The 26,056-nt window shown below is 36.1% G+C and overlaps 1 protein-coding gene across 10 annotated transcripts in view; it reads right to left on the bottom strand.

Moving 5' to 3' along the window:
- RNF111 (ring finger protein 111) overlaps window positions 1-26,056 on the bottom strand; it is a 111,143-nt gene that overhangs the window by 42,217 nt on the left and 42,870 nt on the right. For all 10 annotated transcript variants that reach the window (XM_033851743.2, XM_019947252.3, XM_019947281.3 and 7 more), the window contains one exon: window positions 4,362-5,257. In XM_033851743.2, the coding sequence (XP_033707634.1) occupies window positions 4,362-5,257 (896 nt within the window). The remainder of the gene's footprint in view (window positions 1-4,361; window positions 5,258-26,056) is intronic.

Raw genomic sequence — 26,056 nt, 5'->3', positions numbered from 1 at the left:
AGGCTCAGTAGTTGTGGCACACAGGCTCAGTAGTTGTGGCACGCAGGCTCAGTAGTTGTGGCGCACGGGCTAAGTTGCTCCGCAGCATGCGGGATCTTCCCAGACCAGGGCTTGAACCCATGTCCCCTGCACTGGCAGGCGGATTCTTAATCACTGTGCCACCAGGGAAGCCCTAATATTTTTGAGGAGAAAAAAAATGGAACAACAAACTAAAACAGAAACTAGTGAAAAATGATTATCTATTAGGGAGAAAAAGATAGGAAGAGAGGGCAGAGGTAGAAAACTAGACCTCAATGAATATATCTTGTTTAAAAGTTTTGACTTTGGAACCAGGTAAATATTTCACATAATTAAAAAGCAAAACTAAACAATTTTTACAAATCTCTTAAAAAACAAAACAAAATCCTTTGCAACAACCACAAATGATCCTAAATGCATATTAAATTGGTGGCATAACCACACAGAAAACCAGCCAAGGGCAAAAAAGGAACCACACAGAAAAATCTTTTATTATATTCAATAGAATTACTGTTAATAATAATTGTAGAGATTTTCATTTACATTCCTTTATGAGTGTTCACTTATGTCTACGTATTTATAGTTTGTATAGAATAAAAAAGTGATTAATAGTGTTAAGAATCCAGATTTTCAATGTGATAGTAAAGAGATCCAAAAATAAAACAGAAGCTTACATAAAAACCCTAATCTTAAATTTTCAATGGAAATAGTCATATGAATTAATGATTTATCTTTCTAAAATCTTTACATTCCGAACTCTGTCCGTTAAGAAAGACAAAAAGCAATGATAACCCAGTAGAACAATGAGCACTTTCGTTCCCAGTGGATAGCTTCTAACTATCACTTCTGAATAAAAGGAAATCAGGAGTGCTTGGAATGACTGGTTCGAGGTTTGGAACAGGAAATGTAAAGGATGAATCTGGACTATCTTGTTACATCAGAGAGTAATGAAGTTATCAAAGACTACTGGAGTGGCATCAAAAGGACACAAACCAGGGACTTTCCTTGTGACGCAGTGGTTAAGAACCCGCCTGCCAATGCAGGGGACACGGGTTCGAGCCCTGTTCTGGGAAGATCCCACATGCTGTGAAGCAACTGAGCCCATGTGCCACAACTACTGAGCCTGCGTTCTAGAGCCTGCGAGCCACAGCTACTGAGCCCACGTGCTGCAACTACTGAAGCCCGCGCACCTAGAGTCCATGCTCCGTAACAAGAGAAGCCACCACAATGAGAAGTCCACGCACAGCAACGAAGAGTAGCCCCCGCTCGCCGCAACTAGAGAAAGCACGCATGCAGCAACGAAGACCCAACACAGCCAAAAATAAATAAAATTTTAAAAAAACAAACAAACAAAAAGGACACAAACCAACTTGAAGATGCTCCCACTGGCCAAAGATGAAAGTATCTGAACATCAAAAAGAATAAAAAGACTGCAACACATCAACTATGCTAAAATTCATGAGTTCAAAATGATAATTGAAAATGAAAAACCTCTCTGAATATTGCTAAAGTTTATTCTGAAAAGTGGTAAATGAAGGTAAAGACTCAAGCATTCATCTTACATTTACTGTATCACCTTCATTTCAGAGTAAACAATTAGCTGATGCAGGGAGAATTCTTCCTTATGAAATAACCTCCGTTAATAAGTGTAACAGAATGATAGAAAGACAGCATTTTGCAACCCCTAATGAAATAATGGATCTAGGCAAGATCATCAAAGCTGCTGAAAGTATTACATGAAATGTTGATGGGGAACTTTATACTGGAAGGATCAGGATGACACCATCTGAAACCTCTAATCAATTTTAACATGCGATGCAACAGAAAGTACACAGCACCACCAAGGAAGAGTTGCTAAATCTAAGCAAGCTTTTAGATCCACCAGTTTGCAGGAAATATGTAGTATATAAAACAAGTTAAATGGTATGATGTCAGGAATTGTTCTGAATTCTCCACTAAAAAAAAAAAGTGAGAGATGGGCTTCCCTGGTGGCACAGCGGTTGAGGGTCCGCTTGACGATGCAGGGGACACGGGTTCGTGCGCCGCTCCGGGAAGATCCCACATGCCGCGGAGCGGCTGGGCCCGTAAGCCATGGCCGCTGAGCCTGCGCGTCCGGAGCCTGTGCTCCGCAACAGGAGAGGCCACAGCAGTGAAAGGCCCGCGTACGGCAAAAACGAAACAAAACAAAACAAAACAAAAACCGTCTAATGACTTAAAAAGTGGTTCTAGCAATTACCAAGTCACCAAAGTCTAAGGTGCCTGTGTGAATAAAACTGTTATCAGAAAATCTGGGTACCAATAAGCAATATTTCTAAATTGACATTTATTCAACATTTTATATATGCAAATAAATTAGTAACTTACTTTTAAGACATCTGACTTTTATTTTTGTGTGTGTGGTTTTTTAAAATATTTTTTAAATGTTTTATTATTAAAAACTAGTTTATAGGGAGGGTGGGAGGGAGACGCAAGAGGGAGGATATATGGGGATATATGTATATGTATAGCTGATTCACTTTGTTATAAAGCAGAAACTAACACACCCTTGTAAAGCAACTATACTCCAATAAAGATGTTTAAAAAAAAAAAAATCTAGTTTAAAACACTGATCTAGGAACCAGAAAACATCAGGAGTACTTGGCTTCAACTTTTGGATTTGTGTTTCAGAGACAAACATGGATAATGTCTGAAAATCATGTAATTCTTCCAAGAGAGACAGTTAAAAAACCCACGTGCTACAATTAGTACTAAACAAGATTTTAAAATGAATTACAGAGTTCGCATTTATCTTGACTACTTGAGGATATATGAACTCCTGTCTTCCTAGATAAAAACAAAGATTCTGGCCTACATTTACTCTATTCTCATGCTTCCTACAAATACCAGGTCCTTAGAACTTCTGCTTTACATCACCAACCATCCTGCCTCATTAATTTCAAGCAGAAATTGGACTCTGCTGCTCCTACTCCCAAAACTAGAGTCTTCACATTCTAATTACCTGAGAAAAATGTGAAATGTGACATTAAGCAAGACAATGCCTATTCTCACCTCCCTCTTTCTCAAGAAACCTCAGGGAATGGTTGCTGTAACCGCCTTTCAGCTGCAGGTGATCTCAATTAACTCTTTTTAAAACAAATACTTGGGTAGGTTATAAAAAAATGAACTAACCATAGCTAAGACTAAAATTAAGAACAAAGTTGCTGATTTCAGGGTTCTGGCAAGAATAGAAAAATAAACGTGGAAGAGGAAAGGGTGCCTTGGAAAAGGAAGGGACCCATATAGAAGGAGAGAAGAGGGAGAAATGGCATATCTGCACAGGAGACTAGTAAGTAGGCTTTGTCCTCAACAGGCAGGACATCAGGCAAAGACTAGGAAAGCGCTGTGTCAGTAATTGGAAACCATTATCTTAGCCGTTTAAAAAGCTCTCCCAACCCCACTTTCCTTACACTTTCACAAGAAATTAATCTTTTACCTCAGTTCAGACTTCACTCAATGCTCACTTCATCAAATTACCTTAAATTACAACAAACTGTAAAAATGGTTTATATGGAACATACACTTCAGAGACTGTACATGAACTTATTCTAGTTAAATATAACATTTATACACTTCAGAGACTGTACATGAACTTATTCTAGTTAAATATAACATTTACTGTGGTGAGGGGCGCACTCAAGCTAGTCATCTATCGATTCATTTTTAACTGATTAATCATAGGCTCTACTGAGCACCCTCAGGACTAAAAGTTTGTGTTCCAGTATTAGAATAAAAGCTACCTCTCAAATGCTTGAAATTATTTTTCCGTTATAAAGAACATGATAAAGGAAGAGTAAACAGGAAGAATAGAGTACTTAAAGGAAAAATAAGCGTCTTTTTTTAGTGACTAGAATTGTTCTTACTGTAGTTGAATGTGAAAGAAATCTATCACATAGCTATCTGAAAAGGCACTCATAAAAGCTAAACGTAATAAGGAAGCACTATGGGAAAAAAAACTGTACCATAAATCAACAACTCACAAAATATAATCTGATTATGTATAAAATAAAAACTTTTTCCAAAAAAAACCCCAATAAAACCTCTTGCTTTATTTTTGCCAGAAAAATAGAAAATTTTTTAATTTTCTATTTAAAATTTTAGAAATTTTTAAAATTTGTATCTTAGAATTGGGGTCATGGTTTAATACTACAGTTGGTAATTTATCTATATGGCTTAAAAATTAAAGTTAATAGAGCCTCATATTCCTTCTAAATACAATGAAATCACTAAAATGTAGAAGAAAATAAGCACAAACACAATGCAATGGCTTCCATGCTATTCTGAAACTTAAGAAACAAAATTTTTACCTGAGGGAACAGTTGGATTGTTTTGGTGGTTTTCACTGGTAGAAACAAACAAATCTTCTCCTTCAGTTGATGAGCTGGAAGAGGATTCACTGCTGAGGTCATTCTCACTAGAACTACTAGAACTGGGGAGCAATGCATATTTTCTTCGGGCTAACACTTCTCGTTTTTTCCTCTGCATTAATATCCTCTCTTTTTGTTTCTGTGTCCTCTGGGAGGAATTATTTTTCACGAATCTCTTTCTGCATGGAAGTCTCCTTAATGAACTGCTATGAAAACAGGGTCTTTTCATTAACAATCCTGAAACAGATTCTGTCTCAGTCCGAGGCCACTTATGGGACCGTGCACTATGAGTTCTACTTTTAGCACTCAAAATTGCCTGGGAATGTCTTACAGAGACTTCTTTATCCTCATCTGAAGTCACAGTATCAGAGTCTCCAAAATGTAGACTAGATGAAGGAGAAGAAAGACAATCACTAAAAGAGGAATCGTTATCTTCATCACTTGGTGTTTCTAGGTGTTGTCTCAATCCTAATATTCCCTGGTTCTCTTTAGCACAATTTTGCATGTATGAAGGGCCAGCCTGCTGGCTTTTGCGTTTTTTCCTCACAACAACACTTTTTTCTTGCTCTTGTTGGTTACCATTCATGTCCTTCTCTTGTTTTTGAGAATCATCACACAAATGTGAGAATTCATTCCCCACTTTATTATTAATCATCTCAACTCCTGCAGGAAAACTTCTGGCTGCCCCAATGGGCTCTGGATGCAAGAGGATCCCTTTCAGACTCTCCTGTGTCTTTGGTGCATCAGAAGGAATCTCACTCTTCATATCCACTTTTAAGGTATAGAGCTTGTTATATTCAGGAGTCCATTGAGACATGGGAAACTTTAAGGAAGGCCTAGAAGACACAATAAGATATTAAAAAGATGGTTAATGTGTTTTATTATACTGTTTAAACAGTTCTCAGATTCCACTGAAAATATCCCTGTAATAGGGCAGAATTGCCTTTTCCTCATCAGAATATAAAATGGCTGTAACGAGTCAATTTTCTCTGATACCTCTTACCCCTAAACCCAATTTTTAGAAATAAAGATTACAGAACATAAGCCTACTTCAAAACTTCTATTAACCAAAAAACTGATCTTACTGTGTATCTTCCTAACTTCAGCAGCATAACATATCTGGTCAAAATCAAACAATTTCTCTAAAACCTATTATAGTAAAAATAGATAAAAGGATTAGAATTCAAAAGGCTTTGATTAATCAACACTGGTTTTCTCCTGGTATCACATTTTAAAGTGATAATTACATCAAATACTTTCTGTACATCTATATGGTTACTATGTTAGATATATTACTATAAACAACGAACTAATATAAATATAGCTTCTCTTTCATGGTTCTTTCCTTCATAGCACTCTAGTCTCTAACGAGAACCTGAACTCACCAATAGACAGTAGGCACAACTACTGCATTTCATAAAGTTTTAGATACATACCGAATGACCAGAGCCAAAACTGAACTGCTGAAGATCATTCAGTTAAAGCAAAACAGCAGAGCATAAAATCAAACTTTCTACAGCTAATCTAAGAATCTAAATCATTAAATCTCTGAAATTATGAGCAGCTGAACAAGGGGACTTGAAATTATAGCATCTACATCAACTCAATGTACATATAAGAATGGTGATAATTTAAGGTAGTAAATATAATGACTCAAAATGGAATATACTTATTTAAAAGGTAGTTAATATGACAAATGAAAACCTTTACTAGTGCTAAAAATGATTTAAACAATGTTAACAATTTAAACTTAAGTTTTTATTGAAGTGTATAACAAAGACACATGTACTCTAAGTCTATAGCTCGGTGAATTCTCACACATCTATGTAACTAGCTCCAAGATCAAGAAACATAAGATAACCAGCACTCCAGAAATCCCCTTCCAGTCACTCCACCCACCAAGAGTTGTAACCATTAACTTAACTTCTAACACCATAGTTTTGTACTTAACGTGCACTTTGTAAACCACTTCCGAAAAAGAGAGGAAAAAAAGATAGATATTTAGTAGCAAGTTTTTTCTTCTCCACAAATGACAGTTACAGGAATAAACAACTTCACAGGTATATATTTTAGTATATAACTATTATCAAATAGATGAACAGATGACAGTAATTAAAAAATGAAACAACCTATTTCTATACGAAGCTATCAAAACCTCTATCTTCTTCAAGGGCAGGTGGTGGTGTATCCAAGATCAGTCATCAAGCCCTGTCTGGATCCACAGTAAAGGAGGAACAAAAAGATGGGTGAACACGTGGGTAGAGCAATGAGAAACTGTAAGAGGTGGCCAGTCACACAAGGATCACCATAATTAAATGCAAGAAAAAACAGGCCACAACGATAAGGCACAGGTATATGTGATTCAAGATTTAAGCTGGTCCCACTAGGATAGCTTTAATAAAAAATACAGATAACAGCAAGTGCTGGCAAGGAAGTAAAGAAAATGGAACCCTCATACATTGCTGGTGGGAATGTAAAATGGTGTATACACTTTGGGAAAGTAGTTTGGCAGTTCCTCAAAAGATTAAACACAGAGTTATCGTATGATCCAGCACTCCACTCCAAGGTATACACCCAAGAGAAATAAAAACATACATCCATGCAAAAATTTATACACAAATATTCATAACACCATTAGAGCCACTAGTAAGAGCCAAAAAGTGTAAACAACATAAATGTCCATCAACTGATGAAAAAATAAATCCACAAAATGGATTAATACTCAGTAATCAAAAGAAATGAAGTACTGATTCATGTTACAACATGAAACGAACCTCAAAAACACTATGCTAAGTTAAAAAAAGGTCAAAAAACCCACATATTTTAAGATTCCTTTGATGGTTGTTCAACTCAGTGAATATTACGAAAACCACTGAGTTCAGTACACTTAAAGAGAGACTTGTATGGTATGTGAATTATATCTCGATAAAGCTGTTGCCAAAAAGTCAAGACGTAAAGTATCATAATTATCTGGGCATCAGATAATTATGAACCCCTCTTTTGATTCACATCAAAAATATGTCATTTGAAAAAATCTGGGGTTCTTCTAGAAGTCATGTCTCCCAGGAGCTGTGCTGAGTTGGATCTCTGAGGAAACAGTCTTCATATGCTGAAGAAAAAAAGTGTCTTAGACTCCTCATCCTTAATTACTAAGTCACCCTCTGGGCCTTGGTAATGGAGATCCTGAGAGGCAATAAAAACTTGCCAAAAGAACAGATAAATTATGAGACCAGGAATATATAAGTGAATTTACAAAGAAGTGATTCATAGCATAATTTACTAAACTCAATTTCTTTTCCATCAGTTTATGCCCCAAAGCCAAAATAATGAACTCTTTATGGTTAACTCTGCTCTGGTTTTTGGTAAATTCTGTCTGCCCCATTCAAGGCAGGGAGGGAAAAAGGGAGAATGGTGGTGTATAATGTGGTGTGTGGTATGTGCATTTGTATACCAGTAACTGTTCTCTGCATTGTCATGCAGTCCTTAGATGCAATATTAACATCCCTTATAACCTGAGATGTTCCCACCAAGGGAGTACAAATGTATGCTCTATCTTGAACTAAGAAAAAGAAGAGAAGCAAGGTCATGTAAAGAAATAAATACCAATACTATATTTTTTTAACTAAAAAAGCAACAAGATTAACACAAAGGATCAATAAAGAATGTTCTGAACTATTTGCTATTTGATAAAATCATGATGTAGTCTTTTCTTTCTTTTTTTTTTTTTATTTTATTTATTTACTTTTTTTTTTTTTTTGCGGTACGCGGGCTTCTCACTGCTGTGGCCTCTCCCGTTGCGGAGCACAGGCTCCGGACGCGCAGGCCCAGCGGCCATGGCTCACGGGCCCAAGCCACTCTGCTGCATGTGGGATCCTCCCGGACCCGGGCACGAACCCACGTCCCCTGCATCGGCAGGCAGACTCAACCACTGCGCCACCAGGGAAGCCTTAGTCTTTTATTTCTGTAAAAATTACTGGCTGACCTAATTTACAAAGGAGGCAAGTTTGCACTAGATATAGCTATCTCCTTGGCCACATTATGAATGGTTTGATATTATACAGTGTTTCAATACTGAAAACCATAACACTAGTCCCTCTTCGTACTGGTTTGATCCAATCATTTTATTGCTATAACAGCAGCATACCATTTACTCCTGACAGACAATAGTTTAGGATACACAACTAGTAAATCTTGCATGAAAAAAAGCACAACAGCGGGCTTCGCTGGTGGCGCAGTGGTTGAGAGTCCGCCTGCCGATGCAGGGGACACGGGTTCGTGCCCCGGTCCGGGAAGATCCCATATGCCGCGGAGCGGCTGGGCCCGTGAGCCATGGCCGCTGAGCCTGCGCGTCCGGAGCCTGTGCTCCGCAATGGGAGAGGCCACAGCAGTGAGAGGCCCGCACACCGCAAAAAAAAAAAAAAAAAAAAAAAAGCACGACAGCTAAAAAGGCTAACTTTCAGAACTAAAAATTAGGGTTAGGATTTGGCAATTTACATTATAAATTAAGCTTATATGAGGGTATAAGCTTAATAAGGGCGGTAAAAACCCATTAAGATTACCAATACAACTTTCAGGAACTGTACTTCTAAACTGTAATACAGTTTAGAAACAGTCACTATTATTAGTATGAACCTTCACTACCAAAGGTAAATATACTTTTTTATGATTTACACAATAGTTTAAATTTTGAATTTTTTAAATAATTAATTTTACAGAACTCTAAAGGAACAAGATTTTAAAAGAAATGTATAAGATAATTTTGAATCTTCCACAAAAGTTTTAGAGGTTTTCAGAAAATGAACTAGAAATATGTTTGCTGTTTATCTTCTTTCATATAATTACATGGAAAAAATTAATACTTGTGCCACAGGCATGTTTTAAACCTTTTCTCTTTCACTGATATTTATTTTACTTTGTGCCAGTTTAAGAATATTAAATCAATTGCCTGACAGAATACTTTCCTATTATATATTTATATTTATACTTTATAAAAACCACTACTTATAGCTAGATAATATAGACAGTATACTTTACATATTCCGAATAATGAAAATTCCATTAGTAAGAAAGAACAGTACCAACAGAGTGAAAAGGCAATCTACAGAATAGGAGAAAATGTTTGTAAATCATACATCAGATAATGGATTGGTATGAAGAATATATAAAGAACTCCTGGAACTCAACAACAACAAAAAACAAATGACCCAATTAAAAATTAACTAAGGACTTGAACAGTCATTTTTCCAAAGAAGATATACAATAAGCACGTGAAATAAGCACATGTGCCGATAAGCACATGAAAATATGCTCAATGATTTCACTAACCATTACGGAAGTGTAAGTCAAAAATATGAGACACACTTCACCCATTAGGAAGGCTATCATCAAAAAAACCCAAAATAGCAAGTGTCAGTAAGGATGCACAAAAACTGGAACCCTTACAATGGTGGGAACATAAAATGGTGCAGTAGCTCTGGAAAAGGGTATGGCAATTCCTAAAACAATTAACACAGAATTAGTGTAGGATCTAGCAATTCCATTTCTGGTATATACCTAAAAGAAAGCAGGGACTTGAACAGATATTTCCGCACACACGTTCATAGCAGCATTATTCACAACAGCCAAAAGGTGGAAGCATCCTACGTGTCCAATGACAGATGAATGGATAAACAAAACGTGGTACACATACAACGGAATATTCAGCTTTAGAAATTTAGGAAGGAATCCACAGAAAAACCTGCACACATATGTTTACAGCAGCTTTATTCATAATTGGCAAAACTTGGAACCAAGATGTCCTTCAGGAGGTTAATGGATAAACTGTGGTTTATCCAGACAACTGAATATTATTCAGTGCTAAAAAGAAAGAAGTTATCAAGTGATGAAAAGACATGGAAGTACCTTAAATGCATTATTATTAAGTGAAAGAAGCCAACCTGAAAAGGCTACATTGTGTATGATTTCAACTATTTAACATTCTGGAAAAGGTAAAACTATGGAGAAAATCAGTGGTTGCAGATCAGTGGTTGCAGGGCAGGGGCTGGGGGAGGGGGAACAATGAATAGGTAGACCACAGAGGATTTTTCGGGCAGTGAAAATACTCCGATATTATGATGATGACTATATGCCATTATACATTTGTCTAAACCCACAGAAGGTACAACACCAAGAGTGAACCCTAAGGTAAACCATGAACCTTTGAGTGATTACGATGGGTCAATTTAGGTTCATCCTTGGTTAAAAAAAAGAAAAGTATCTTTTGATGACATATTGATAATGGGGAAGGCTATGCATACGTGGGGGCAGAAAGTATAAGAGGAATCTCTAAACCTTCCTTTCAATTTTGTTGTAAACCTAAAACTGCTCTAAAAACAAAAAGTTTAAAAAAAAAGGAAATTCTGACACATGCTACAACATGAACGGAACTTGAGGACATTAAGTGAAATAAGCCAGTCACAAAAGGTCAAATAGTATGAGTCCACTTATATAAGGTACATAGAGTAGTCAAATTCATAAAGACAGAAAGTAGAACGGTGGTTGCCAGGGACTAGGGGGAGGGGTAAGGGGAGTTAGTGTTACATGGGTAGAGTTTTGGTTGGAGAGTACAAAAAAGTTCTGCACATGGATGGTGATGATGGTTGTACAGCAATGTGAATGTATTTAATGCCAAACCATATACTTAAAAATGGTTAAAATAGTAAATTTTATATTATGTGTAATTTACCACCACACACACACAAAAATCCCTACACATTTAATCCTGTTGTGGTATCTGTTTCTCAAAGGACCTGGACTAACACACACTTCATTTAAAGAACCAATCTCGGGCTTCCCTGGTGGCGCAGTGGTTGAGAGTCCGCCTGCCGATGCAGGGGACACAGGTTCGTGCCCCGGTCCGGGAGGATCCCACATGCCGCGGAGAGGCTGGGCCCGTGAGCCATGGCCGCTGGGCCTGTGCGTCCGGAGCCTGTGCTCCGCAACGGGAGAGGCCACAGCAGTGAGAGGCCCGCGTACCGGAAAAAAAAAAAAAAAAAAATCCAAAAGAACCAATCTCTTTTCCCCACCACTCTATATCACATCCTGATTTCTGTAAAGTAATTGACTTGCCAATTAAATGAAATTATATCATTATTTACTGTACATTGTACAAGTTCCCTGACTAGAATGGAAGTTCAAAGAAAGCAGAAACCTTGTCTGTCCTATTCACTGCCTGACTTGTACTAATTAAAACAGGTGACTGGGAAGCAGCTGCATAACACAGGGAGATCACCTCAGTGCTTTGTGACCACCTAGAGGGGTGGGATAGGGAGGGTGGGAGGGAGACGCAAGAGGGAAGAGATATGGGAACATATGTATACGTACAGCTGATTCACTTTGTTATATAGCAGAAACTAACACAACATTGTAAAGCAATTATACTCCAATAAAGATGTTAAAAAAAACCAAACAGGTGACTGGCACATAGTAGGCACTCAATGAATATTTTTAAATTGGATTAATCAGTAAAAGAATGCATGGATAAAAGTAAAAAATGACTGCTGTATTTTTTGCTTGGGTAACTAAGAATATGATGATACCAATCACTTAGATAGGAAAGAGGAGAATATGAAGAATGAGAATAATAGTAATAACAAAATTACGTAGTAATTATGTCTAAGACTTCTTGAACATTTACCATGGCCCAATTTTCAGTTACAGAAGCTCTAGAACGACAGAAGACATTTATCTTATATTTGGGAGTCCAATAAGCCCTTAAAGTAGAGAAACTGATCTCAAAAGGGAACAGTAGGGAAATAAGAGATTTTTCTTCTCTATAAAATTGGCAAACCTGATCTACATTGCTGCTTCTCAATGTATAGTAAGTATTAAATAGTGTTAAACAGTATTAAATACTGGTTGCATCTTCCAGAAAGTCTGCAGAGACCACTTTTAATGTCTCTGAGGGCATCAAGGTCCAAGGTTAAAAAATAAATCTTCAGGGACTTCCCTGGCAGTCCAGTGGTTAAGACCCCGCACTCCCAACGCAGGGGGCCCAGGTTCAATCCCTGGTGAGGGAACTAGATCCCGCATGCTGCAACTAAAAGATCTCACATGCTGCAACTAAAGACCCTGCATGCTGCAACTAAGGAGCCCACATGCTGCAACTAAGGCCCAGCACAGCCAAATAAATAAATAAATAATAAATTTTTAATAAATAAATAAATCTTCAAACCAGAGAATTGGCTGGGTTCAGTCATACACATGTTTTATTTGCCCTGCACAACTCAGGGGGAAAAAAAAGAAAAAAGAAAAACAACTGATAGTTAATGGTGAAACACTATAGGAATTCTCACTAAAATCAAGAAGAAAAAATGGTTTTCATCATTATATAACACTGTTCTGGAAAGACTAGTCAAGTCATTCAAACAAGAGAATGGACATAAATTTTAAAAAGGAAGTGATTTTTTTATCATTATTTGCAAATGACATTAACAGATGAGAACAGGAAAACCACTGGAAACAGTAAGACAGGACAGGTACATGTATGTTTACCAAAATAATACTCCAAAATCAATGACTTTCCTTTAAATAAACAGTAGCTAGTTAGAAAATATTACAGAATAACAAAAATATACCACTCACTATAGAGGTGAAAAGATTTGATACCTAGTATCAAATTTAACAAGAGACACACAGGACCTATAAGAAACAACTACTATCCTGTCAATTATGCAAAAATTAATGGGAAATTTTCTTCAACTATAAAACAAGGGAAACTAGCATTCCAATTCTCTTCACCTTCAAAAATTCTGTTATCTATAGTCCTCTAGCATACTGTAGTTCATAGTTTTATGTTAAGCAGCTCAGAATTTCTCCTTACTTTTCCAAGTAAAATCTTGAAACCCTCTGAGTAGAGAAAGGGAAGGACAGGGAGTCTCACTGGAGGGCTCCGTGTTGATATAAAAGGGAGTATCCTATTATTTGCTAGAGTCACAGGCCAGTCTTAAGGTTGCATTTCAAAGTTAGTGAACTAAGAAGGATTCATATGGAGAGTGAAAGGATTGAGACCTAAATCCAGAGATGTTTACTCTACTCCTTAACCTAAACAGATATCCATAGAGACAATGACTTGAGAGGAAGTGGACATGGGATATCCAGCCTCCATTCCATGTTGCTCTGGACATTATTACTCATGGTATTAAAAGGAATGAAGGTACAGTACAATGGAGTTTAGAACTATCAGACTCTTGAAGTTGCCTTATGAGAGGTCTGCCCAGGATCACTATCTCCCCTGAAAGGGTAAAAAGGAACAAAGAAGCACAGAAAGCACCCAGTTTACATTTAGAGTTCCCATGGGTTGATTATTTCATCGAAGGCTTACTCTGTGAATGTAGAATTTTTGTGCCCCACCATCCCAGTACAAACTTGACCTCAAATGACTTAGAGTAGAGAACTAGCTGATTAACCAAACCACCAAGAGGAAGACTTCAAAAAAAGAAATCTTCTATCTCCAAAATATTCTAGGAAGCTAGAAAATAAAGACAGTACAATAATAATCAGAAAAGCTATAGTGAATCTAAGGACTTTGGGAAAATATTACGGAAAAAAAAACACTCAAAGGATACCGAGTGAAAGGGAAGGTGATTATCCACATTTAAGTGGGATCACTGACAAAAGGGAGTAAATAGTCAAGCAAAGGTAAGTGTTATTCATTCGTGTACTAAAAAAATCTGGGTTCAAGTCTCTACCCCTGACTATCTGTGTAACCTAGGGCATATTACTTAAACTAACACTGTTTCCCCTCTATAAAATTGGGACAATAACAGTATCTACCTCGTAAAAGTGCTTTAACAGTTAAATGAGAGTACCTATCAGAGTGCCTGGCACAATGGCTGTTACTAATTCCTTTTCTACAGTTACACATATAAGGCATACAATGTTTAAGGCCTTCCCTTATACCTAGAAATAAATGAAGTCCTCAGAGTCAAAGAAGGGCATAAACTCGACTGTTCCTGCAGAACCTTAAAGTACAGAAATAAAGGCCTAAGATTCTTTCGCACAAAACGTATGAAAGCAAATAATTCTAGACTCTCCTTTACTATGGAGGATTAGTTTGGGGAGCTGGATGTTTCAGCTGCCCCATTTCTAATACTAGACATTATACTTTTGGAAAAAGAGAAATTAAATATCTGTCTAATAATAGGTTTCTATTACTCAATGAACTTAATGATTTTCTTGTTCGTCTTGTTTAAAGTACTCTAAAATCCCTAAGTATTAGTCATCAAAGAAAAACACAGCTAGCATATTTAGGTCTCCTATGAGTACAAACTGGGTGGAGTTCAATATATTATAGAGAGTCTACTGCTCTAGTCATGATTGTGTTATTATCATGGCCAGTAGCAAAATGAAGGGTGTATCTATCCTGGCAAGCCTGAAGAGTATCTGGCAGTCAGTTTCAACTAGTTAGTAAGGCAGTATTACAAATTATAGGGTACAATGCACAAATAGCTAACATTTCTGGCCTGGACTTTGGAATTTATATTACAACATGAAATATAAAGATATTGCTAATTATTATATAAAATATATTCTATCATGAAAATATGAAAGAATCAACCAAAAAAGGCTTATATCCGAAAAACTACAAAACTGTACAACACAATCCTCGTAAGTGGGGAGACACTTCATTTCTGAATGAGCAAACACTCCAAATTGGCTCTGTTACAAATTAGAATATACAAATTTTTAAAATATAAAACATAAATACCATCACCATAGACATCTTGGGCCTTTAAAAACATCATATATTTTTTAATAGTCTAAAGACATATATGTAAAGATTAATTCAAATTCATACTGTTAAAAAAAAATTAAAAAAAATTAAAAAATAAAAATAAAAAAAATTCATACTGTTTACATTCAGTTTCTCATCATTTTGTTCACTGAAAATTTCAAATAATTTTGAAACATTTCAACATTTAATTAAAAATAACAACTATACAGTTATATGTATAACTGAGGAGGGTAGAAGTGAAAGGGAAAATTTGAATTCAAACTTTTTTTTTCCTTTTTTAAAATCAAGCATTAATTTTTATAACAAAGATAAAATTAGGTACATCTTGTTATCACTTATATGTGGAATCTAAAAAATAAAACAAATGAATGAATATAATAAAACAGAAATAGACTCACAGATATAGAGAACAAACTACTGGTTACCAGTGGGGAGAATGAAGGAAGGGGGGCAAGATAGGAGTAGGGGATTAAGAGGCACAAACTACTACATATAAAATAAACAAGCTACAAGGATATATTGTACAACACAGGGAAATATGGCCATTATTTTATAATAACTTTAACTGCAGTATAACCTATAAAAATATTGAACCACTATGAAACCAATACACCTGAAACCAATAAAATATGGTAAATAAACTATACTTCAATTAAAAATTCAGGGTATATGCATAAAATAAGCTGCTATGCAGCCTTTAAAAATGAGGTAGGCGGGCTTCCCTGGTGGCGCAGTGGTTGATGCAGGGGACACGGCTTCGTGCCCCGGTCCAGGAAGATCCCACATGCCGCAGAACAGCTAGGCCTGTGAGCCATGGCCGCTGAGCCTGCGCGTCCGGAGCCTGTGCTCCGCAACGGGAGAGGCCACAACAGTGAGAGGCCCGCGTACCGCAAAAAAAAAAAAAAAAAATGAGGTAGGCTCTGTACAAACTGATAATTTTTTTAAAGCAGGTTGCAAATAAGTGTTATAATGCATGGGGAAAATACAGAAAAATATATACTTAGTTTGGGACTGAAACTGTAAGGTGGAGACTTAGAGCACTGGGTTAGGAGCATTTATCTTTAGTGTTACAAATTTCTGCATGGTTTGAATTTTTTATAAAATGATCATTTGCCACTTCTGAAATCAAAGTACAAGAAGTTGTTAAAGGAGTAAAAAAAAAAATAACTGAATATATTTTATTTTTCCTCTGGACTAGGACACAACTTTGTTAGTAGCAGATTACTATATAAATCAAATATATGATAGTATGATTTTTATGAGAACCTTGGCTAAGCATAAAATTCCTCCTTAGTGACCAGAAATGACCACCAGTCCTGGACAGCTTAATGAGAGAATAGGGCAGAAACTGATAGCATCTAATTGTTAGCAAATCTGAATGAAGTTGTCAAATTTGAGAGCTGATTATGCTTTTTAGTTACTGATACTAGTCTACCTAGGCACGTTGTTTCTGAACTTATCTGTATGAAGAAATTTTCATGCTTAGAAAGTAATAATCTATCATCAAATAATCTTTACCAATGAAAGTACAATAATTATTATAGTTAAGTGAAAAGTGCCCATAAAAACTCAAAAAAATGTTCAAGGAAAACAAACCTCCACAATCTTTTGTTCTTGATAGTTTTTCAAATGATCAATCTGCCAACTTTCAAAAAGCTTCAAATTCACAAATTTGAAGTGAATTGAGAGTTCTTTCTTTTTTAAAGTGATAGAGGCCAACATAAAGACAATATTTTTATTTTATATGTGGAAAGATATCTGCTTTAACTTGCCTAATTTCTTATCAAAATTTAATAATCTGCAAGAGCTAAATGTAGAATTAAACCATACTGCTAAATAAGATCTGACATCTTTACCAGAGTACATTTAACATTATGAACTAATTTTTGTTAATAATTTTAAGTGATTTGGTCTTTTACTTACGAATAAACAGTCACATATGTTGAATGATGCTAAAGTAGTAAGGAGAAATCAAATCAAAAATACAAAAATAAAAATCGTGGCTTATGCAAGACTCTTTGAAGTCACAAAGAGTCACAACCTCAACGAAGCAGTGAGCACATCCTTGTGAGAAGCAGGAAAGACTATTTGAAATAGGTAGGGTGGAACCAAATGATGGTGGGCTGAAAAAGTCAAGATGAAAATTTCTGACTGATACAGTATATGCCTAGTTATTCAATTAGTTCTGGAATAACTACAAGCCTATGTCAAAGGCAAATGCAATAACCAACTTAAACTGGACACACAAGAATCACTACCTATGAGGGCTTTGTGGATCTGTGGGCAGAGATATAAATAAGATATAGGGTCTTATCTTTCAAGAAGTTCATAATTTAGTACGACAAAAAGAACATAAAAGACCCAAAATACAGAATGCTATGAATAATGATATAAATAAAAGCACTCTCTATAGAACACAAAGGAGAAAGCATGTGGTGTCTCTGGTAAAGGATTCATATAGAAGGTGACATCTAAGTCAAACCATGAAGTATGCAGAAGGTGATGGCAGGCAGAGAAAATCCTTCATTTCAAACAATGCTGAGACATGGCAAAGAATGACAGTATCAAAGTACTCTGATGTTTGGGGTGTGGGGGTTTTTTTGGTTTTGTTTTTTAGTGGGAGAGACTAAGCTAGAGTCAAATCATCAAAAAGTGAGGGATAATGTTTCTACTTAACACAGTTTAGATTGAAGGTGGCGCTAACAGCAAGAGGCTGGAGAGAAAGCAGAGAGACCAGGGAGAAGGCTTTGCAGCAGTGGGGGCAAAAGGTGGTTTTAGGGTTGGAGGGTGGTGTGAAGGAAGGAGAACTTGTTTACCAAATCAAGGGCTGCATCCCCAGAATCGACCAAACTTGAGCCAAAACACCAAAATATGACCCTGAAGCTGTCTACATTTTTTCAGAGCACTGCTCAACAAGTGAGCTAGAACCACAAACTGCAGAACACTACAGAATTATGCCATTTTGGAATGAATGCTGTTTCTTCCTGGTACCACACTTGGCCTTAAACTTTATACCCCCTAAATGAAAAAAACAAGAAACAAAAAAAAACCTTCGTACTCCCACCCAAAAACATACTCATGTTAAAATATGGTATCTTTCATAATTAAGTAACTTATAATTCCCTTGCATAAAATACTCTTCAGGTTTTATCATGTTGTTGAAATAACTCCCCTTTTCTCTTTCTGTAAGGCAGTAATAAATACTCCATTTATCTGGAAGTCAGATTTCCAACAACTTCAACTCTTGGGAACAGAGCCTAAAGGAAAATGATTCTACGAAGGTTCAAAATAATTGTCAGAAAGGCCACATGCAATTCAATACTCAGAGACTATTATTTTATATTTAATAGTAATAAGCTTAGTTGTCTGATTACAGGTATAACAGATGGAATACTGGTGGCAGCACCTAATAATTAAAAGATAGAAGAACTAAGCCACTTGTCCCAATGACTAAAAAGTCAGCAGTTTGCCTAGATTAAATAACATTATTTATGTAAACAGATTCTGAGGGCAACACTGTAATAAGCAAAGAATAAAAGCTGATGTTCAGAATCATGATTCTGAGCCATCCAGGGGACAGACTGTTCTCAGTAAAATAAACAAGCATACAGCATGTTTTAGACATATTTATAATAATATGGTTAAAAATTTTTAGTTGCTTACCATGGGTTAACATGGTAACACATCAATTGTGACTAACAATATTATCTCAATTTTTATTGAAAATGTACAAATAAGATGACAATGTCGATGGTACAAAAAAACGCATATAAATTCACAAAAATGGTAAAAGAATAAAATATACAAAATACCTGCAAAATATGAAACTATATTCCTAATATGCAAAGTTTATTCAAACTGACAAGAAGGAAAACATATGTGAATTCTACCTATAATGTTTTACTTACTTTTATTCTTTTTTTTTTTGAGAAATTTATAAAGTGAAATAACCAAATAGGAAAAAAAAAAAAAGGAGAGAGATTCAGATTTGTTATTTAAAAACTCTGGTCCCTAGCGGGTGTCAGATCTAAATTGCTAAATATAAGTAGGAGGACAAAGGCTGAACTATAGAATTTTTAAAAAATTAGAAATTAAGTTCAGAAAACCTTGTGAATATCACTGGCTCTTTCTTCGACTGTTATGACAAAGATGAACTCTGCTATTCTTTGACTAAAACCTTTTCTTAGAGCTACAGTTGCTATTTCAAATCAGGTTTTCCAAGAGAATTCAACAACAAACTCTTTCCTTGATCCAGATCCATTCATTTTCTAAAATACTTAGTAAAGTTTCAAGGCAGTAATAGATTAAAAGCTCCAATTTCCATTACTTGCAACCAAACTCCAGCAAAAGCAATTGGAAAGAGGCTCCAACCTCCCTAATCTTCTACCTGCCCTGACAGTCTACAAATCATTTGTAAATGACTTGTATGTTTAAAAACAAAAAATTTCAGCATTATGGAAAAGAAAGGTAAGGCTGGAATAACAGCAGTTATGGCAAAATAATATTATTGATGATGACAGCAATAATGATGATGATAATAATGGAGAGGAACAGGCTCAAGGAAGCCTGGAATTCCTGTTAGCAGAAGTTCTCAAACACACTTCTTTGTCCATGGAAGGTTTCCTGATGACACCCTTCCTTTCTGCATCCAAAGAGAGTTCATCTCTTCTGAAATTCAGAATAAAACAGAAGAACCTAATGACTCTTCCCCATTTGCCTGCCCTAAAACAAGCATACATTCCTTAAAGCTTTCTGACTTTAACTTTTCTTTTTTTAAACACTTAGAAGTACTTTTAAAAATCTGCTTTTAGGACTCCACAGCAGAAGACAAAGTCAACAAACACAGATACTATCAAGTACTATGATACAAATGTGTGATGCTATAACCACTCTACCATTCATCCAAATATTCAGACTTTCCACACTGTGCACAGGAATTGAGTCAAGAAAAGGGAACTAGGACCCAGCACCCAGATCCTGATTTTTAATATCATTCTTCAACAAAAGGAATCAGGGCTCCTTGGAGGAATGGCTGATACTAGAACTGTGGCAAGAAAAACAGATGAGCCTGGAGCATCTTACAGTACCAAAAAGTAAAGGACACAAAACACAAAAGAACAGGGGCATGTCAAAGGGACACTGGAGCCAACCTGCAAGAGCTCCTAATGGCCAAAGCTAGAACAGTTGTGGCAACAAAATAAATAACAGTACTGAATTCAAACTCAAAGTATGAAATAAATACCCATTTAGTCCACACTGATATAAACAAATGATTAAATAAATAAGTGGGAGTGAAAAGACAGAAGAATTCCAATTGATTATTGTAGATACATCCCTTCCAGAAGGTGGAACTTTGAACAATTTGTCCCCCTTTAATGACTTGCTTCCAAAAAAAAAAAAAAAAGACTAACAGGAAAGGACAGGAACTTTACTGTGGCGAAAGCTGGCAAACCCTACATTGACCAGGTGATCAAGGATTAATATCATCAATCATAAGTCATGATGCTAACAAGGGCACTTCACCTCTGTGGTATTCTTCCCGGAATCCACAACCCGAGTGAAACCAATGAGAAAAATATTAGACAAACCCAAACTGAGGGACATTCTACAAAACACCTGATAAGCACTCCTCAAAACTGTTAAAGTCATGACAAACAAGGAAAGAAAAACTGTGAGAGCACAGGAGACTACAATCAAGTAATGTACTAATGTTGGTTTCTTAGTTGTGATAGATGTACAATAGCTAAGATGTTAACAATAGGAGAAACGGTGACAGATTTATGGGAATTCTGTGTACTACCTTTGCAACTTTTCTGTAAACGAAAAACTGTAAAATAGAAACTTTTTTTTAAGGGGAAGGGGGGCACTAGGGTATTATTTGCAAATTTCCCCCATTCCTAGGAAAGGGAGGAGACAAATGAGAGACAATGGAGCTTACCCTGCTCTCCAATCTCACCATTACCTCACTACTGCCAACAATATCCCCCAAAATCTTACACTGAACTACTAAGGGAGGAGGGAGTGGGACTCTAAGGCTGGAACTACCAAGGGAAAAGAAAGGACCTAATACTATCTGGTAGCTCCACTGGGATAGCAAGGCATGTATCTGTATACACTGGGAAATTATGTATAATTCATGGAATTTCTACAGAGAAATTATTGAATGATGTCACCTTTCCAAACTACCACTGGGAATTTGGCAAATAAAAATGTATTTCTTGGGCTCAACATCACTAATTATTGCAGAAATGCAAATCAAAATTACAGTGAGGTACCACCTCACACTGGCTATCATTAAAAAGTCTACAACTAACAAATGCTGGGGCTTCCCTGGTGGCGCAGTGGTTAAGAATCCACCTGCCAATTCAGGGAACACGGGTTCAATCCCTGGTCTGGGAAGATCCCACATGCCGCGAAGCAACTAAGCCCGTGTGCCACAACTACTGAGCCTGCGCTCTAGAGCCCGTGAGCCACAACTACTGAAGTCTGCCCACAAATATCTGGACAAAACTATAATTCAAAAGATATATGTACCCCTATGTTCATAGAAGCACTATTCACAATTGCCAAGGCATGGAAACAACCTAAATATCCATCGATAGATGAATGGATAAAGAAGATGTGGTACATATATGCAATGGAATACCACTCAGTCATTAAAAAAATGAAATCATGCCATTTGCAGCAACATGGATAGAACTAGAGATTATCATACTAAGTGAAGTAAGTCAGAAAGAGAAAGACAAACACCATATGATATCACTTACATGTGGAATCTAAAATATGAAACAAATGAACGTATCTACGAAACAGAAACAGATTCACAGGCATAGAGAACTGACTTGTGGTAGCCAAGGGGTGGGGGTGGGGTCGGGATGCAGTGGGAGTTTGGGGTTAGCAGATGTAAGCTATTATATATAGAATGGATAAACGACAAGGTCCTACTGTATAGCATAGGGAATTATATTCAATATCCTGTGATAAACCATAATGGAAAAGAATTAAAAAAAGAATGTATATATATGTACAACTGAATCACTTCACCATACAGCAGAAATTAACACAGCATTGTAAATGAACTGTACTTCAATTTAAAAAATTTATTTCTTGGGTTAAAATGTTCAGCAAAGATGCATTAACAGCCAATATGTACACAAAGCATTCATGTGCCCGAATGCATGTGTGAGTGTGTTTTATCACTTTTTTGTGATATAAACAGTGAAGGAAAGAAAACTTAGTAGTAGTAGTACTTCCAAGCACTAAAGGCTACAGTGTCTTAATCATTAAACATGTACGACAACTACATTAAGACAAAACACTAGAATTAAGCCATTTGTTCTTATACAAACTAGGAAATCTTTGGTCCCAACCTTGACAACCTTGGTTTGGTGTTGGACCATAACAAATCCCCTTCAGCTGGAATGTATGCCAAATCAAAAAATTCATGTGCTATGGACTGAATTGTGTCCCCTCAAAATTCATATGTTGAAACCTTAGCCCCCAGTACCTCAGAATGTGACTATATATAGGGCCTTCAAAGCAATAATTAAGGTTAAATGAGGTCATATGAGTGGGCCCTAATCCAATCTGACTGATGTCCTTTATAAAAAGAGGAAATCTGGACACTCAGAGAGACACAGAGAAAAGACCATGTGAGTATACAACAGGAAGGCGGCCATCTGCAAACCAAGGAGAGAGGCCTCAGGAGAAACCAAACCTGCCCACAACTTGTTCTTGGACTCTTGTCTCCAGAACTGTGATGAAATAGATTTTTGTTGTTTAAGTCACCCAGCATGTGGTATTTTGTTATGGAAGCCCTAGCAAACAAATATACCATGCAATGAATACTTCCTAAGTGCTAGACTGTCCCAAATATTGCAAGTACAAAGATGAATAAGACGCAGACCTGTCCTTAAGAAGTTACAGACCAGCAGGTAGAGAAACCTATCAGTAGATAGTTAAAATACAGTATCATGAAAGAGGTATGCACTGAAACAAACCAGAGTAGAACTTAATTCAATTCTGAAGGGGAAGCTGTACCAAGGAAGGTTTTCCAGGAAGAATAAAAGGAAAAATAGTGAAATGGGAAGAAACGAGACTTGATTACCCTATTTCCATGGCAGACGTTCTCTAAATGAACCACATATTTAATGATGAAGTACACCTACAAAATTTTAAAAACCAGTGATCTGAAAGACAACATATGATCTTCTGAGAGACAACATATAATCTTCAAATATGCCATTCCACTTCAAACAACTAATTGTCTAGAACTTACTGTTAAGAAGAAAAGGAGAAAGTAAGATAACTTCTTGGGATACTTTTCAGCATATGAAAGAATAGACTAAGGTCCACAGAATTCCAAGATTTCCCCCAGAATTTGTTTTAATTTAGTATGAGATGGAGGAATCTACTTCACAACAACTAAAGCCCTATGTTCTCCCTTCATTTCCACCCTTAACACTAAGCTCGCTCCCTACCACTCTAATCAGGCAGCACAGTCTCAACTTCACTACTTTCCAATAGGTAGAGAAGAATTGTAAGCTACAATACACTTAGAAGTTAAAACAGAATAAAGAGCAATCCCAAAACTTGTCTGGAATATACAAATAATCAGCAACATAAAATGAGCTGTATAATTAAAAATTAGCCTACAACGTGCATTCCAAAATCTGTTTTTAGCCATGATTTCACATGAGGGCATAAATGGAATGTTCACCATAGTCTCAAGTGACACAAAGCTGAAAAAGGATTACATATAAACTGAATGACAAAATCAAGACCTGAAAATAAAAGCTTAGAATGAGATGAGCAAAGTCATTTAAAAACAAAAACTTTAATTAATATAAAGAACAACTAAATTTACCTTATATTCAGATTAAAAACATAGGGGAGGAATTTTTTAATGTTTTTCACTGAATAATTTGCCTAAAGTCAATAACTGGGTAATATTCAGAGATATTCAGTTACAAATGCTCCAAGTTCTAATTTTGGTCTAGTTCTACAAAAAGAATATATGATATAACCATCTTTTTTTTAGCCTCAAATATCTAAGTTTTCTGGTCTGAATTTATCAAATTTAAAAGACATTTTCATAAATCATCACCATCTGGTCACTTCTGTGAAAGTGGAATGGAAAAAAGTGAGTTCTACCAGCATCTTCCTCATAAAGACACTCACCTTCACAAGGATTGATCTCTAGCCACCACCCCAAAATTTGAACAAAGAAATCCTCCCCAAACTACTAACATGTAAAAGTAAAATGTATGACAATAATAACACAAAGCACAGAAGCAGAGCAAAGAATAGACTGTTGTTTCTTACACATGAAATAGTCTATTATTCCTTGAAGGCAGACTGTGAAAAGTTAAATATGCATAGTGTAAACCCAAAGAGACCATCAAAGATAAAAAATAAAACAAGTAGGTATAGCTAATAAGCCCATAGTGGAAGTAAAATGTAATGCAAGAAAACAAAACACAAAAACTAAAAAAAACTCAAGACTAAAGGGGACAAGAGAAGGGGGGAAAAAGGAACAGAGAATAAATGGGACAAATAGAAAACAAATAGCAAGATTACATTAAAGCCCAACTGTAACAAAACAGGGTGCTATTGGCATACAGATAGACTGGAAAGTCCAGAAATAGCCTCACACATATCATCAAATGATTTTCAACAACAGTGCCAAGATAATAGGGAAGGAGTAAGTCTTTTCAACAAATGGTGGTAGAACAACTAGTGAGCTGTCTGGGAAAAATCTCAACCCCTACCTTACACCAGATACAAAACGTAACTCGAAACAGATCACAGACTTAAACCCAAAAGCTAAAACTTCAAAAAAGAAATGAACAGAAAATTTATGTGATCACACCATGGGCAAAGATTTCATAGAAAACAAAAAGGACTAAACATTTTTTTTTAACTGATAAACTAGACTTTATAAAAATAAAAGCCTTCTATTCTTCAGAGATACCATTAAGAAAACAAAAAGGCAAGATAGCAAGCATAGAACAGAGAAAATTATATACATATATATAATTTACATGTATATACAAATACACACCCAATCTGAATCCAGAATATATGTAAAACTCTCACATCTTAATAAGACAACCTCCCAAAAAACAGGCAAATAATTTTTAACATTTTTCTAAACATATACAAATGGCCAGTAAGTACATGAAAAAATGCTCAATATTTTCAGTTACCAGGGAAATGCAAACTAAAACCACAGTGAGATACAACTGTATACCCAATAAAAGGCTAAAAGACTAAAAAGACCAAAACCACCAAATGTTAAGGATGTGGCACAACTGGAACTCCACATACAACTCTTAGGAGCTGCTAGTACAGTCACACATTCATCTAACCTATGATCCAGTAATTCCACACCTAGGTTGGAAAATACAGGTATACAAAAAGATTTGTATGTGAATGTTCAAAGCTTTACTCATAAGAACCCAAAACTGGGAAAAACAAATCTCCAACAAGTGAAAAGATAAACAAATTATGATATATAGGTACAATGGGATACCAAACAGTAACAAGAACAACAGCAAAGAAGGAACTACTGATACAAGTAACATTACAGATGACTCTCAAAAACATCCTGCTAAGGGAAGGAAATCAGATATGAAACATCTATCTATACTGATTCCATTTATATGAAGTTCTAGATCAGGCAAATTTAGTCTAAGATGAAAAAAAGTCAAAACAGTGGTTGTGTTCTACAAAGGATAGGGGGAAACAATTGAACAGGAGGCACATGAGGGAACTTTTCCAAGGTGATGGTGATGTTCTACCTCTTCATAAGGATTTGGGTTACACAAATGTATACATCTGGCAAAACTTAAATGGTACA

The sequence above is a fragment of the Tursiops truncatus genome, chromosome 2 (assembly GCF_011762595.2).
Source record: "Tursiops truncatus isolate mTurTru1 chromosome 2, mTurTru1.mat.Y, whole genome shotgun sequence".
NCBI classification, from domain to species: domain Eukaryota; kingdom Metazoa; phylum Chordata; class Mammalia; order Artiodactyla; family Delphinidae; genus Tursiops; species Tursiops truncatus.
This window is presented reverse-complemented; position numbering and strand designations above follow the sequence as displayed.